The sequence below is a fragment of the Cricetulus griseus genome (assembly GCF_003668045.3).
Source record: "Cricetulus griseus strain 17A/GY chromosome 1 unlocalized genomic scaffold, alternate assembly CriGri-PICRH-1.0 chr1_1, whole genome shotgun sequence".
Lineage (NCBI taxonomy): Eukaryota > Metazoa > Chordata > Mammalia > Rodentia > Cricetidae > Cricetulus > Cricetulus griseus.
Window position 1 is genome coordinate 170,215,410 of NW_023276807.1, and position 16,148 is coordinate 170,231,557.

Consider the following 16,148-nt stretch of genomic DNA (forward strand, 5'->3'; position numbering starts at 1 on the left):
GTAGTTAAGAAGCATGCCACTGCGTGCATATGGGCAGGCTATATAGGCCGTGAGAAGCATCTGCCCTATGTAGCAGATGGGGACTACATACACATGTGCCATGGTGTTATACCAGATCTGACTTTCAGGAAAAATAGAAACATAATCCTGGGTCCTTGTATACCTCGAATGTTTGGAAGTGAGAAAATGAAATCTATAGATCAAAATAAATACCTTTTATGATAGCTGTACATAGTTTCCAGTAATCTCGCCATAGCATAAGACAATATTTGAGTTTGTTCTTTGGAATGATCTCATTATGCACAGTAGCCTAGAAATAGCTCAGTCATCAATTTAGAGCTAAGTATAGTATAAATGTAGGTTAGCCAACTGAGCAGAACTGCTTTGATCCAAAACGAAAGGATGACTATAAAGTTAATAAAATTGTTTCAGATAATGCTCCTAATGGGCCTAAAGGCGATTCCAGAGGAGGGCATCACTCGGTAGGAACAGAGGAAAGGCAGGCTCCTGCAGCCCAACCACCCGGGAAAGAGCTTTGGAGCCTGGGAGCCATCCTTGCTTACTCAGAGCTGGTTGTATTCTAGAAGCTTTGTTAGCATCTACAGCACACTGGTGGCCTATCAAACAGAGGCAGGTTTATGTTCCACCCATGTGAAATCTGTCAGGGTCAGGCTCTCCTCCATGGTGGCCCAACTTTCTGGAATTGCTACATGAGAAATGAACTTAGCCCCTGAGGTCACCTGTATTTTGAAGTACCTCCACAGGTGTCCTCGAGTATTCAGATCCATTGACACCATTGTATCAGCATATGATCCAAAAAGGGACTACCTCATTACTTCAGATTTGCTCAAACAAACAAACAAACAAACAAAGAATACAGGTACAGACTTCAGATATCCAAGAGATCTGGATAGAGTGCACCCAGGACTACTGAGGAGCCACCAGGGACTACGGAGGAGTAAAAGTGGCTGGTAACATGGCTTTGCAAAGGAAAATGCACTTTGTAATACTCTCAGCAGAGGTGTTGTAAAGAGGATGCTACGGTTTGCTCTGGAATGGTCTTGTAGAAAAGGAAAACCCAAAATCTATAACAGTTCAGAAAGTACAATGAAGGTAGAAAGACATGCATCCGTGCCAAGTGGTCTAGAGTGAAGGACAGGGTAATAGAGCAGGAGATCGAAAGGAAATCACTCAGGTTAAAGCTTGCCTCCTACAGCAAATGGCACCCAGTACTGTGCATGATAAATATTACAGACCTCGAAATCTGTTTCAGTGGCTCAGAGCTATTGCAAATGAGTCAGAACAACTTAAAAAAAAAAAAAAATCCGAGTTCTTGAAGATGCCAGAAAAGGAAAGTATGCCATTTTGGCCTTACTACTCTAGATGGTAACAGCACAGGCTTTGACTGAATAGTGAAGAAGCTCAGTGCAGGAGCTGTGGATCCCTGCTTTATCAGGACAAGCTGCTTGTATGACATCAGTGCCCTGAAAAGACATGAACAGCACAGCTCTGCCACTCAAGAGGGAAGCTTAGGATGGGACCCTTTTGATTTGCATAATTTGAGGTGGATGCTAGGCGAGGTGCCACGTGTGCTGGGTTGGGCCACTTGTTGAGCATCTGTGCTCTTGTACAGGTTAGCTACCTTGAGCCAGGCATCAGTGTACACCTGACTGTCGTGAAGGCAGGTTTTGTTTGTAAGTGGCTTTTATGTCCCTTAAGGCCTGGGTAGCCCAGAATTCTATTTTTACTGACTTTTTGTTTTGTTTTCTTTTATCATCTCAGGCATGTGTTCAGCCCAAGTCATGATATAGATCTTTGGTGGTAGATCCTGTATTTGAGCCCAGCCAACCTGACTTCATAACCCACCATTATATGTATGGTGTGTGTGTTTGTGTGTGGAGGGGGGATGCATGCATGCAGAGACCACAGGAGAACAATTGATGTCCTGCTTTTCTTTTTGAGACATGGTTAACTTTCTGAACCCACAGCTGGGCTTATGTCAAGCAAGCCTCAGCAGTCCTCCTATCTCTACCGTAAATAGCACTGGTGGAGTCTAGAGCCAAGGTTATAAATTTAGACATGGTGCTGGGATAGGAACCAGACCCAGCAAGTATTCTTGCTCACTAATCCATCTATCCAGACCCCATGGCCCACCATATTAACTGTTACATTATGTTGCCCCAGATGGGGGAATAACATGCATGATTCGAACAGTTATTCCTTATGTAGCCTGCTTTCATGTCTGCAGGTCAAACAGACACTGAAGGCCAAGGAACTGTTTAGCTACTATTGTGTGGTGTTTTCATAGTAAACCTGGAGGACTGGCCGGGAACAAATTTGGGTTCTGAATTTGTCAAAATTATGTGAATGAAATTTTTGAGAAATATATTTTCAGGTGTTCTGGGAACTCAATAATGATGTTTACATTCAGCTACATCTCCATTAGTTTAAAATTTTGGTGTTGACTAATATAACCTACTTTGCCTTAGTCCCAGATGATTAGTGCTAAAAGTCTCTAGTTTAGTATCTTATGGACCATAATTCTCACTTTCCAAAAGACTTTGCAGAAATACAAAGCAGCCTTACTTTAAATAGGCCTCAGCTAACTTCATGGATTCTGGACCATAGGGCCATAAGCTTTGTGGAAACTGTAGTCTCTGGTTCTAAGATTACTAAAGTTTCATATTGCAGAGACAGCTCTAATCTGGTAAACGCATGACCCTCGTGAATATATGACCAAGATCATATGACCAAATCATTTGTAAACTTTGTGGCAAGTCAGTTGGCTCATGTCAATAAGTCATATCCACAAGAAGAAAAACTGTTCTCTCTCTCTCTCTCTCTCTCTCTCTCTCTCTCTCTCTCTCTCCTCTCTCTCTCTCCCTCCCTCCCCTCCCCTCCCTCCCTCCCCCTCCCTCTCTCTCTCTCTCTCTCTCTCTCTCTCTCTCTCCTCCTCCCCCTTCCTCTCCCCTTCCTCTCTCCCTCTCCATCCCAAGTTCCACCTTCAGACCTTTGTACATGTTGATGTCTCCTCATTAAGAATGCTGTTCATGAACACAAGTGAGTTTGTTGACATTGCAGTGTTTTTCTTTCCTGCATGTTCAGTGGGAGACAGTGTGGTGGATATGAAAGAATACAAACTGTAGATGTATAAGGATTTCTGTTGGTGTAACGGAAGCTCAGGCAGGCAGAAACACATGGACAGAGTGTGGGCATGTGAGAACATGCCACATGTGCTCACAGCATGACTGGTCACATGTGCATCTCTGGAAAGTGGGTCTTTCCTCCAGTTCCACAGTAGTGACAATGACCATGAGAGCACCTGTGAGCAGGTACACAGGGCATCCTCTGCACTTGCTGCTACCACAACAGTACTTCCTCAACTGCCGGAAGTGGCTTGATGAGGTGGCTGCCTGCTTTCCACCCTGGCAGAGTTCATAAGGGGCACAGTCTACTAAGAATGTGCTTTTCTAAGTAGGCAGCTGAAAGGACATCAAATATGAAACTGCTAGTAGAAGCCACCAATAATTCTTGAATGAAAGAAAGCACATGTTACATTTGCTTCCCTGTGAGGTGCTAGGAATTGAACCCAGGGCCTTGGCATGCCTGTTAGTGCTCTTACCACTGAGCCCTAACACTTTCTAAAGATTTTTCAGTAGGTTCAGTAGCTTGGCTGCAGATGAACAAATCCCCAACGGCAGCCCCCTGAGGACCTGGGACAGCAAGTGTGCTCTGCCATTCCCTGCATGTGTGACACATCTGATTCTAGAAATTCCAGGGCATCTGGAAGAAGATTATCATTGCTCTGAGAGAGGAAACAGTTTCCAGAAAAGGAAGACTGACCAGGATCACACACCTCATAGTGTTAGTTCTCATAGCTAGGATTTTGTGTTGCTGAACCTATAAGGCCTTTGTGGTTGGCCATTGACTCCTTCCTGTGTTGCTTCATTCACACTTCTTACACATCCTCTTTTTACAGGGTACCAGAGAATCCTCCAGAAGACAGAATTCCTGCTTTCCAGAGAGACTCACAGCTTAGTAGAGGGGGTCAATAAGTAAATAAAGATTACCTCAAATCAGTGACCTATATAAACTGGCCCCTTTTCAAAATTTTTTGCTATTTGAAAATAACATCTAGCTCAATCCCCAGCGGACTGTTTCATTTGCATGAACTAGGAACCCCAACTACACTGTTATCACCTTCCTTTTTTAGGGGACACCAAGCTGGACAAAGCAAACCCTGGGGTTCCTTTGTCATGACCACTGTTTGCCAGGTGACCATGGTCTGCAGTCACTTCTCTTCCAGCCAGACACCCAGATGGTTTTGTCTTGCAGAGCACCAGACAAAATGATAAATGATAAAGGGGGACAGTGAGCTCTGTAAAAATCTTGCCCATGACTGTGGTACAGTGGAAAGGAGTGATAGCCAAGAAGGACTTCTTGGAGAGGGTACTTCAGCTGTGACTATGCAAGAAAAAAGTGAAGGATAATTGCTCAGACATGGGTGGCCTAATAGCTGCACCAGTTCCTAGTGCATCCAGTATGGCCATAAGTTTGCCCCTCAAGTGACACTCCCCTCGTGTCAAGCAAAGGTACTTACTCTCTTGGCCTTTCATAACCTTTTTCTGGGGGCTCTGCATGTACAAACGCTGTATTCTGTCCTAGCTGCTCAGTCTCCTTGTGTCCTAATAAAATAAGAATCAGAGGGTCCAAAAACCAAAGGTTCAACATCATTTTTGATGGCTTTGTACACTAACCTTTATCTTTTCTACAGACCATTCTTAGGTGTTTTGTGTGTTCTTGTTGTTTCTTTTCTTCTAAAGTTAATTACTGCTTGTGCAATTCATCTCCACCTAGAACTTCTCTCTCTGGCTGTATCTCAAGATTTTTAACCATTAGGAATAATTTTTTACCATTCAGTTCTCCAAAGCCTGAAAATGTGTCAAACCTGTGGGGAGAGCTAAGACACATTTCATGGTGCCAAAATAAGACTTGCCTTAGAGGTTTGGGATTCTGACTTCTCAGTGGTGTTTAACTGTCTTGCCCTGAGAATATGAAAGGAATGGGGGTGGGGGTGTTTTGAGGTCCCCAGGTGTCCAGGAGGTGGGTACCTTCTCCCCCTCCCCCATCCCCTTCCTCCCAGGGAAAGCTGAGTCACGTGGCAGCTAATGCCTCCGATCCCAGGCAACTTTTTGCTCAATAACTGTTTCCCAAATGGCTACTCAGGGGCCTTTCAGAATTCATGAGAGCTGTCAGTTGTTATAGTAACCGGCCCCCTGCTGTCGAGTTGGCCCTGAGATGCCAGTCGAAGCTCTTGGAACAGGCTAACACACAGTCATTAGACAAAAGCGGGAGGGAAGCACAGCTAAAGGTTGCCATTTAAACATGTTCCTTGTTACTTCAAAGACAGCACAGGTTGTGCTGGCTGATACAGTTTTAAACCGAGCTCACTTTCTGAAAGCTTAGGTGTTTGTTCTAGGCTGGTAAGCCATGTTCTTCAGAATTCACTGACTTCCCTCCCAGGGTTACTACTTGGGGTTGCTCAGGTTACCCCTTGGTTGTTGGGACTATTAGTTACTGGCATTTGCTTCTCACTAAAGTGTTGTCAGTTTATGGGTGGGAGTCGCAAGAGTCTGCGATTGTGCGTGAGGGAAAACTGCGGAGATAGCCGGCTGTGCTCCAAAATTCCCGAAAGAGTAAATCTGGCAGAATTCAGAGCGGGGCTAAGGGTTGAGAAAAAGTCTAAATATTTTAGGAAGCTGCAAATTTCAAGTTTTTATGAAAATTTATAAAAACATTTTAACATACTCGTGGTTTCTTCAGATTAGTGTTCGCAGCCACCCAACAGATTCCTGATGTTTGGAGGACAGTCATTGTGGTGACAAAATAGCTTCAACAGAGGGAGACAGGAAGTTCTGAACTGCACAGTCCCTCCCCATTTCAACCTTGTCCCCAAGTTCTACTTTCTCTGAAGGTTGGCTCCCGTGACAAGCACTTTCATCTAACAGTCAGTCTAGTAATAACCAAAATAACTTAAAGCTCATAGGAAAGGAGAAGAAAAACATTAACACTAAAAAGCTAGAGGTGTTGGTTCCTGGAAGGCAGCAGCTGCTTGTGTCTGAGAAGTGAAGCCTGGCTTTACAAATCTGTATGGGAGACAGCAGGGCTCCCGTAGAAGAGAAGGTTATGTACTAGGGTTTCTCTTTCCTGTTCTGTGAACGGAACTTAGAGTAAGAATCATTTCAGTGTGAAATGCTATAGCCCAGGTGGCTTGGGCCAACCCAATTACGATCAACCACCTGAAAGTGTTTGCATTTGTCAGAAAGTGCATTCTTAACATAGACAGCTTAGTGTCAGATGCTAAGGTATTTAAATGTTCAAGAGACTCTTGCCAAATACTAGCCCTTCTGTGTAAAATCCAGAAGTGACAAGGATACATGGGTAAAGACGAAACTCTGGATCTGTCTAATGCAGAGCAATGGGTGGTGGAAGGCAGGCTACACTGGGCACTGGAGACCCTGCAAGTTGTGGAAATTCTTCTGATCTGTCTGTTTGCTGAGCCACTGTGCCAGGTGAAGGGCAGACATCTGAATGAGGTCATGATTGTGACTCCCTGACCTGTGTCACCACTCGAATAATGCCACCTTCTGATACATAAATCATCACTTTGGAGAACAACCCTACCTGTGTATTTTCCTCAGCATCAGACTCACCTAACCCTAGCCATTTTTGCATACCCCGTTGAAAATGTGTAAATAGGCTTGATAGAGGGGTGTCTGTGAGTGTGGAGGGAGGGCATTTGTGTGGAACTCTGGGTGGCCAATTGAAATACTGTCTTCTACACATGTTCTCTTTTGTTTTTTGTCCATTTAGAGGGTGTAACAAAATAAAGTCCAAGGGCTTTCCCAGACGTTCCCGTGAAGTGCCTTCTTCTGGGGAGAGAGGAGAGAAGGGGAGCAGGTGAGGGCGGCCCAGCTTAATAAAGGGGGGTCTCAATGGCCGGGACTGGCTTGCAGAACTTTTTGTTTTGTTGCTCTGGGACAAAAGTCTTCTAGACAGAAAATGCTTACATTCACCTGTTCCACCCCACCCAGTAAATCTGTAAAGACCAGCTGAGCCTCTGTGTAGCTGCTGTCCCTTACAGCAGCTCCAGCTTCTGCTTGCTTTGCTTTTTCTGTGGGCTGGGCCGTGTTTTCTGTTCCTCTTGGTAATACTGTGGGTGCACTATGTTTGCGTGTCTGTATGTATGTTGCATCCATTTTCTTTTTAAAAAATCAGATGTTGCATGTTCAGAGCCTTTGATTTTTTTTTTCAAAAGAGCATAATGCATGTTTAGAGCTTTGTTTTTTTTTTAAAGCATAATCCTTATATATAAAAAATGTCTTAATTTATAAACAAAGGGTTAAAACTAGGAAAGAGAAAATGAACAGATGTGGATATAACATGCTTTTCCATAAAAAAGCAAATGTGCATGAATTCTTAATACTTTGAAAAGTACTAACCTGAAGAGTCTTATAAGAAACAATTAGAAGTTGTAAATATAGTCTTAATGACTGCACTTGAACATCTTGATAATATTTGTATTCCTTATCTTACATAAGCTGTGTAATATTAATAATGTTTTAATAATAAATTATTAAGTCAGGTAATCAACTTAGGTTGTAAGTAGTACATTTGTTCTTTCAGTAAATCAATTTGTAAACTTTACATCTAACCTTAAACATGGAATGGCTTGTCTCCATTAGTTCTCGTATATCAGATTACTGACATGAAATTTCAGTTAGATTCCCACGATAATCAAACAGAGTTCTAATAACACAGGGGGAATTTTGACAGGTTAGTGAGAAAGCTGGTCCATCTTTATCTGTATAATTCCTGCCCTATGCACGACACACTGACACTGGTCATGCCATTAGTCCTTTCTATGATTTTTTTAACCTTTTGAAGTTTCCAATTTCTAGCACAGTTTCAAACCTCCAATAGCTTTTTAAAAAATGGGACCAGAAACTTCCTTTATAGCTTTCAGTTCAAAGAGCTTATCTTAAGAGAGGGGTCCATGGACATCCCATGAACTTCTGTTATACCCAATTCAGGATGACATTTCTCCCATGGACATCACTTGAACAATTTTATACCCAGTCTGTGATAACATATCTTCCATGGACATCACTTGAACAATCTTTAAACCCAGTCCATGATGACATTTCTTCCATGGACATCACTTAAACAGTTTTTATACTCAGCCTATTTTGACACTTCTTCCATGGGCATCAGTTGAACAATTGTTATGCCCAGTCCATGGTGACATGTCTTAGTGAAGTACTTTAAAGAACCAGTATGTCTCATGAACAACACAAAAGTAAATGCCTGTCCAGCTTCTGAGGCTCTCCAACAGGATGCTCAGCCCACTTTTGTGCTCGGCCCTTATTATGGGAGTAGACTTGTTACAGGCACACTGTGCTTCACACAGGAGATTCCTCATGTTTGCAATTTGTCACAAAGAATCTGATAACTTTGCTTAAGACTGAGGGAAATATAAGTCAATTCTGCCTACGTCCATGCTAGAAATCATCTTGAGGAATGACAAGTATTTATTGGCTCTATTTAACTGTGAGTTGTACAGTACAAAATGAATTTTCTACAGTGTGGCTACAAACACAGACCTTGACTCAGAGACATGTGGGCCTCTACCACTTCCTGGCTTTATGACCAAGGATCTCTTTGAGATTCAATTTCCTGATCTAGAAAATGGGTCTATTGAAAACTCTTCCTCTTAGAGTGGCTATGAAGATTAAATTAGGCAGCATATATGGAATGCTTAGTTAACACCTGAGAAGGGGACATTGAGGCTCTTGAGAAGGTAAAAGTGACTTGGCCAGGCAGTCCTGCTGAAGTGGATGAGTTGGGTGGAGCCTCCACTCTAGGCAGCTAGATCTTAAACAGGTCTTTTCTCTCCTGCTCTATGCTGTATTCAGTACTCCACAATGAAGGGCAGGGCCTGATAGAGCTCTGTCCTCAGGGGGCTCCCTTATCTTCCCTAAGGAGTTCCTCTGCCTATATGATTCCTCCTGAGCCTATAGTTACTCACTGCCCTGTGTGTTCTGTATGTTTAAGGTCAGCAACCCACATACTCCTCCAGTGCTCCTCATTGTGTCTACTCACCTTAGCTACCAACCCAGCTCCATACTGTTCAGTTTTCTGGTGCATAGGCTGCCACCTCTCCTAGTCATCTATTGGAGGCTGGAATGCATCAGACAAGCACTCCCACCAGCCTTCATGTCTACTACTTTTGTTTCTTTCTCTCTGTTATCCCCTCCCATGGCCTGCACTTATCCAAAACACAGCCTGGAATTAGGGAGCAAGAAAAGCCTCTAGAGATACTGAAAGAGCAACACTGCATACAGCTGCAGGAGCTGTGACATAAGCCTGCTACCCCTGCTTTCTACAATGCTTTTGTTAGCTGTCCCTCTGTGGACATGAGAAAGGGCATGCCTCTGAGGTCCCAAATCAAGAAAGGTGTGAGCTAAGGATAAATCTGTAAAAAACAGACTCAAGTATTAAAGTTTTCAAAAAAGTTGACTTAAATTTTGAGGAAGTATTTGACATAATTCAAAATAATAAAGTTTTAAAAAATGAAGTTTAAAAGCATATAAACCTTCACAGTTCCATCTATACACCCTACTCCCTACCTCCTCACAAATAGGTGATCATCTTTGCTAATTTATGCAGTATTCAAGAATTTTTTTATTTATCTAAGCAAATAGGAGTATCTCTCTACCCCTTTTCAGTCCAGTACTCCATGTTTTTACTCACGAGCTTAGTTAACTTTGTTTGAGATAACAGTTTTCTGTAAGCATCTATACCTCCCCTGTTTGGGGAAGGGTGCTTTGGTGCTTTTCAAATAGATATGCCATGATTTATTTAAGCAGTCCTCTAAGGCTGTCAGTTTTGTGACAACACAATACTATGTTGAATAGCGCTGTTAATGTGTCATTTTGCACATGGATGAATACAGCTGCAGGATAAATCCGGGGAAGCAGTGACATCACAGAGTGTGTATATGGTGCTTTGGTTAGAGTGCCACACTGCACTCTGCCTCTGACGCGGAGGGATTTCTGTTAGCTGTGTGTGTCTGGATCTGCCCCTCCACTACTGGGCACTCTGGACCTTCTGTTAACTCTGAGGAGATGTAGAAATAGTGTCAGTGTACTCCCAGTGTGTTGCCATTTTTTTTAGAAAGGAAATTGAGCCACTTTTCTCTAAAGTATTTCTTTAAAACAGTGGTTCTCAACCTTTCCAATGCTGCAGCCCTTTAATACAGTTCCTCATGTTGGGGTGACCTCACTCCAAAATTATTTTTAGTGTTACATCATAACTGTGATTTTGCTACTGTTAGGAAGTGTAATGTAAATATCTGATATGCAGGGTATCTGATATGCAACCCGTCTGAAATGGCCATTTGATCCTGAAGAGGTCATGACCCACAGGTTGAGAACCACAGCTTTAGAAAGTCCATTCTGAGACACTTGTTCCAAAGTTCTTGTATGGCAGCTTTAAAAAAAAAAAAAAAAAAAGAATCAATTTGTAATCACTGGTAATATACCTGGATGACAGTCGGGAGTCTTTTGGCAGGGGCTATTCTCAAGTTTTACAAGTACTGCTACAATGGTCAGTTAAAAAAAAAAAAAAAAAAAAAGCACATGGCATCTGCCTAGATCCTGAAATATTAAGGCTATTAAGAATATTACAGCAAGCCAGACATGGCACTGCACGCCTTTACTCCCAGCACTGGGGAGGTAGAGGCAGGTGGATCTCTGTGATTTCAAGGCCATCCTGGTCTACAGAGTGAGTTCCAAGGCTACCCTCCAAACCATAGTGAGTACCTGTAGCCTTATTCCAGGTGCTCAGAACATCCAGGATAAGGGAGAAAAGGTTCAACAGCTTTTTCAAAGACCCTGACGCCAGGCCTTTCCCAGGTCTCCATTGAGCACTGGAGACAACTGCAAGGGTCCATTCATTGGAACTGGCTGAAATACTGAAAAGAGTATGTGCAGGTTACTGGACATGGCTTGGGAAGTGACCTCCACTGTCCTGTTTCCTGGAAAGTGCCCCGCAGACATCCTCAGGGATCTATACAGATTTCTTGGCAAAATAATGTTGAGCAAGAAAGAATATTATGTCAAGGCCACTTTCTTGTCTGTAGTTTGTTCATTTTCTCTCATTTCTTACAGAAATTCACTACAGGCAGCCTGACTCATCCAATAACATTCTTCCTGTGGATATCAAACTTTGTTGTTGTTGTTGTTGTTGTTGTTGTCTCTTTAACCTATAGCAAGGATGAGTTAGGACATTGTTGCTACCCATATGAAATCCCCAAGATCCAGGAACACCTTCTCTGTATTCCCTTTCCTGCCTATCCACCTTCTGGGTGATCATGTTCTCTTTTTCTCTCCTCTTATTTCCTTCCCTCTTCTACTCCACACCCCATTGTCCAGCAACCCTGATTTGAAAAATGCCACTTTATTATTCCCCCAAAGCACATTATGATTTGTGAGATTTTTGTGTCCCTTTTCATGGCTTGGAAAATATGCCAACCAGAATCATATTTTGGTTTCTGAATCTTTCATGCTGGAAGAGCCCTTCCGGAGACTACACTGTGTAAACTTAGCTGCACAAACTGGATCACTTAACAGGCAGTGAGGAAAACTCAACAGCAAGTGGGTTGTTGTGTATGAAAAAAAATCTCAACTTAGAATTACATTGGGCCGCCTTCCAAGCAAGACCGGGAGTAGCTTCGGCAGTCACTCCTGAGGGAAAGCCCAGCAATGTGCACAGTCTTTCCCTTCTATTGTTGTTTGTCACTTCTGTTTCTGGAAACATTTTGTCCTAATAAATCAATCAGAGTCTTTTTAGCACCGTTCTCAATCTCCTTTGCTGGCCTGTTAATGTTTGCATTTTTCCATTAATAAATGGCTCTTACTTACACAAAGTTCACTACAACACACCCATTTACAAAAGTAAATATTAATGGGATTTCTGTTCTTGACAACATGAAAATAAATGAGATTATTAGCGGGTATGCCACTGTATATTCAAATGAGTGCAGTCTATGAATCAGTTAAGACAGCAAAATTAATATTCAATAGTGGCTCAGCCAACTGCCCACTATAGTCTGCAATTAAAATTTTGCTTCCACTCTGCAGGCAAACTCCTTCACAATGTGATGTGATTATAAAACCATTGAACTTAATTTGAAGATGTTACTTGATTTCTAGTCTCTGTATATCAACATTTGTTTAGTTTGTATTTCTGAGTTTTCATGTAAGTCTAAAAACCTTGTGAGGATTTCCCTCCAGTCCACAGCCTAGCATCCAGAGCACTCAAGGCTGAGAATGGAAACAAGCTTGTCAAAAGGATGGACATGCTGAGCCAAATGTCTAGAAATCTCAGAATCCCAGCATACCATGGAAGAGGCCTTTTTGATAGACAGCAGTGCCAAGTGCCGCTTTAGACATTTCTAGACTCCGTGTCAGCCCTTTGTTTCAGAAAAGTGTTGGTTGCCTACTTATTCACAAATTCTTGTCAGGCAAGCAGAACAAGATAGAAGTAGGAAAATTGTTTGCCCCCATCAGAGGTTGTCTAAACAAGTACCTGGAAGAAACAGAAGCAGCAGAATGGGAGGGCGCTGTGCAGACATGCAGGCCTCCTGGGTGCTCTTCCTTAAGAATATGTCAGATTTCTGGAAGGAAATAGGGAAGGGTGTTAAAAATCTAGTTTCCCTGCTCATCTTTGTAGTTTGCTATATGTTGTTGGCAGAGCAAGACTCTTTAACTGGATTATGCTATTGGAGCAGCTGTTTGTGTTCGTGTCGTTAGTTATGAGGGCCAATTAAAAACAGCAGAACCTGCCATGTGCTGGTGTGTGTGTGTGCACTTCGGTGGGAGCTCTAGGACTTAGCTGACAGCTGACGCAGGTCAGTGTCTGCTGTATCTTGATTACAGACAGCTTCTGCTGTCACAACAGTAGAATGCTTGAGTCTTGACAAAAGCTCTCTCCTCAAAATAGGCCCCTTATTTGAAAGAGTAGGAAGTTAGAAATGTTAACTAAAGAACAAAATTTGATGACCCCTAAGTATCAAGTGTCCTCTGGACTTTTAAAAAGATGGATACATATATGCACACTTGTACAACAGCAACACAAAGAAATTAGACACCCCACAGTTCTGGACCACAGTGGTGGGAGGTGGACTTGAGACCTAGGGAGCTGCTGAGCAGAATCCACAAAGACTAGAGAAACTGCTGGAGAAAATACCTTCACATCACCTTTTTGACTTCCAGTGAAGCCTTTCTTAGAAATCATTCCAAAATGTACAAGTCTATGTTAGCTTTTTCAAAGAGGACAGATGAATGCAGAAGAATGTGGTAAATTGTTCCCATCTGGCTACCTAGAACTTCTGTGGAAGTAGGCATAGATTTAACACATTGGCCAACCTTGGTCTAGCACCTGATACATTTGGAAACATGCTTACCTTCAAGGAGAATATTCAAGTTGGAGTCTGGTTCACTGTGTCAAGATACTTATTATGGGAGAGACACACCACAATCATGGCCAATTGAAGAAGCAACAGATACACATCTCCCATTCCATCTCCGAACTGAGAAAATACCTCATGTACATGGGGTTGTTTGCCTTCTGCTACCACCTGACAGTGTTCAGTCTCAACTTAACTTCTTTATTTATGGTCTTGGGTCATGGGAAGCCATGTCACCCTGTGATTTCCAGATTCTTCAAGTAACCAGACACTTGGAACTGAACATAGCAGAATACTGCACAGTACTTGATATTTAAGTAAATACCACAGACTCCAATTCCTTCACAGACAAGAAAATGAATATTGCTACTAGACAGGCAGAATAAGTCACAAGGGTGATTTAAAAATTAGTCTTAGTAGGGAAAAACTGAGAAATGTCTTCTCTCTAATTTAGCCCCTTCTAATGAGTCTTTTATTTAGTGTATGTAGAAGAGCATTTTGCCACCCTATCTAGAATGCCATTCTATTCCTTTTGTTTGTTTGTTTTTGAGTCAGGGTCTCAGTATGTGGCTGTCCTGGAACATACTGTGTAGACCAGGTTGGCATTGAACTCACAGAGATCACCTCTGTCTGCCTCCCGAGTGCTGGGATGAAACGTGACACTTAGATTCTATCAGAAGGGAAGCAAGGACTTTTTGACATTCTTACTCAAGTATGTGCTGTACAACTTTCCTTTTTGCACTTAATACAATATTAACACCCTTGAAGTCATGATGACTCTTTCTCATGCCATATGGGATCCTGTAAATTCTCATATAACTTTTATAGACACCTTTATGATACTGTCCACCTTCTATTCAAGGATTTTTCATTTCCAGTGACTTCTTAGGGAGAACACCAGAGAGTCACTGTCCCTTTGTCACAAGAGGTTCTTAACTAGAAACAATGCAAACCAGCTTCCTCAGTGAGGGGCAGTGTCTTATCTAGGCCTTCTTGCGTGGTCGTCACCAGGTAGGGGCTTCATCCTGCATGGCTTACTTAAACCAATGAGTTCTGGATTTCAGTAAATTACCACTATTGACTGACAGGTTGCTGTAATGGTGGTAGACCAGGCAGGCAGGTACAGAGAGAAATAGGTGGTCAGTCCATCTTCAGGAAGGCTCAAAACTCCGAAGAATCTCTCCAAATTAGAAACTATCAGAAAGATTTCACTGTTAATATAGAATCGGGAAGGGAGAGATAATTAATTTGGATTATCAATACACCAATGATGTCAATTCAATGAGAATACTGTTACCTGACCCTAGCTCCTTAAGAGAGGGGTGAGCACCCTGGGAGATGGAAAGTGAAAAAAAAAAAAATGCATGGTGGTGATCAACTAGGTTATAATGTATAACTAAACTTGTAAATACATTTCTTCTTCATTCTAAACATGACCTACTTTGTTTTTCCATTTTTATAATAATACTTGCTTAAACATATTCATGGTAAAGCAATTTTGGGAATGGCTTTTCAATATTGTAGAAATCTGTTTATTCAAGAAGGAATTGTTAGGCTATGTTAGTTGAAAGAGAATTGAAACTACAAAGAAAATTGAAATTGCATACTCAGTGACATACTTGAGAACACTTTGAGAAATTCTGTCTCCATTCCCTCGGGCTCAAAGTCAGAAGCAACTCTGCTTCTCTGATCAAATCCAAGGGAAAAGTTTGGAGGAATTGAAACTTGTGGGTATTTTTCCCTTTGCTTTTTTCTGTACCTCACTAGCCATCAAGATAAAACCCTTTTTTTGTGGGATTTTTCAGAAATGAACAAATTAAAATACAATAGCATGCAATATCCTTCTGCCTTATTGGAAAGTTAAAACCAAAAGATCACCACATTTGGGGAGTGCAGTAAAGTACTGGCAGCAGCCTGGCCCCAGGATAGACTCTTAGTAAGTGGTTATTAAAGCAGTAATTCTAACAATGCAGTGATGGTTAGGCAAACACTGGCTATGAGGATGTATCTCTATTTGTCAGAAGGATATATGTTTATGATAGGATTGTAGTTTGTTATTAATATATAAAGCAGGGCTAGAGCGGTAGCTCAGTGGTAGAGCACTTATCATATGTGACACTCTAGGTTCAGTGTCCAACCCAACAAAATATCCATCTGCTTGAGTTTTGGAGTGACTACCACAGTAGTCCTTGGTTAATCTTCTTGCTACCTTCTTGATGCTTTATGATCCATCTCATACAACAACCCAAATGAGCCTGTTAAAAGAGATAGCTAAAAATGTGTCACAGCACATAGCTTGGCATCCTTGCTGGCTTTGCCTGGCTCTTAGCCTCCAACAAAAGTCAACACAGGCCTCCTGGGTCTTGTATGCTGGGGCTGTGGTCCTCTTGCGCAGCCTGACTTGTTTTCCCAGTTGCCTTTTGGTTCCAACATCTGTCAGGTTTGCTCTGTTCTGAGATACTTTCTGTAGCTTGTAGGTGTGCCTAGAATGCTCTTCCACTCCCACTGTGAGCCTGTCCTTCACTTGTAGGTTTCAGTTCAGATCCCTTCTTTCACCTTCATCAGTTAATCACTGCCCTGTTGAGGTGTGTTTCCTCCTAACTGCTCACGTTTGTGG

At 42.2% G+C, this 16,148-nt stretch overlaps 1 protein-coding gene across 2 annotated transcripts in view; it reads left to right on the forward strand.

Moving 5' to 3' along the window:
- Positions 1 to 16,148, forward strand: part of Ptprg (protein tyrosine phosphatase receptor type G) — a 663,134-nt gene that overhangs the window by 600,867 nt on the left and 46,119 nt on the right. The window contains exon 14 of one of the 2 annotated variants that reach the window (XM_027389349.2): positions 6,874 to 6,960. The exons of the other annotated variant lie outside the window; for it this stretch is intronic. Within the exon in view, the coding sequence (XP_027245150.1) occupies positions 6,874 to 6,960 (87 nt within the window). The remainder of the gene's footprint in view (positions 1 to 6,873; positions 6,961 to 16,148) is intronic. 2 annotated transcript variants of the gene reach the window in all.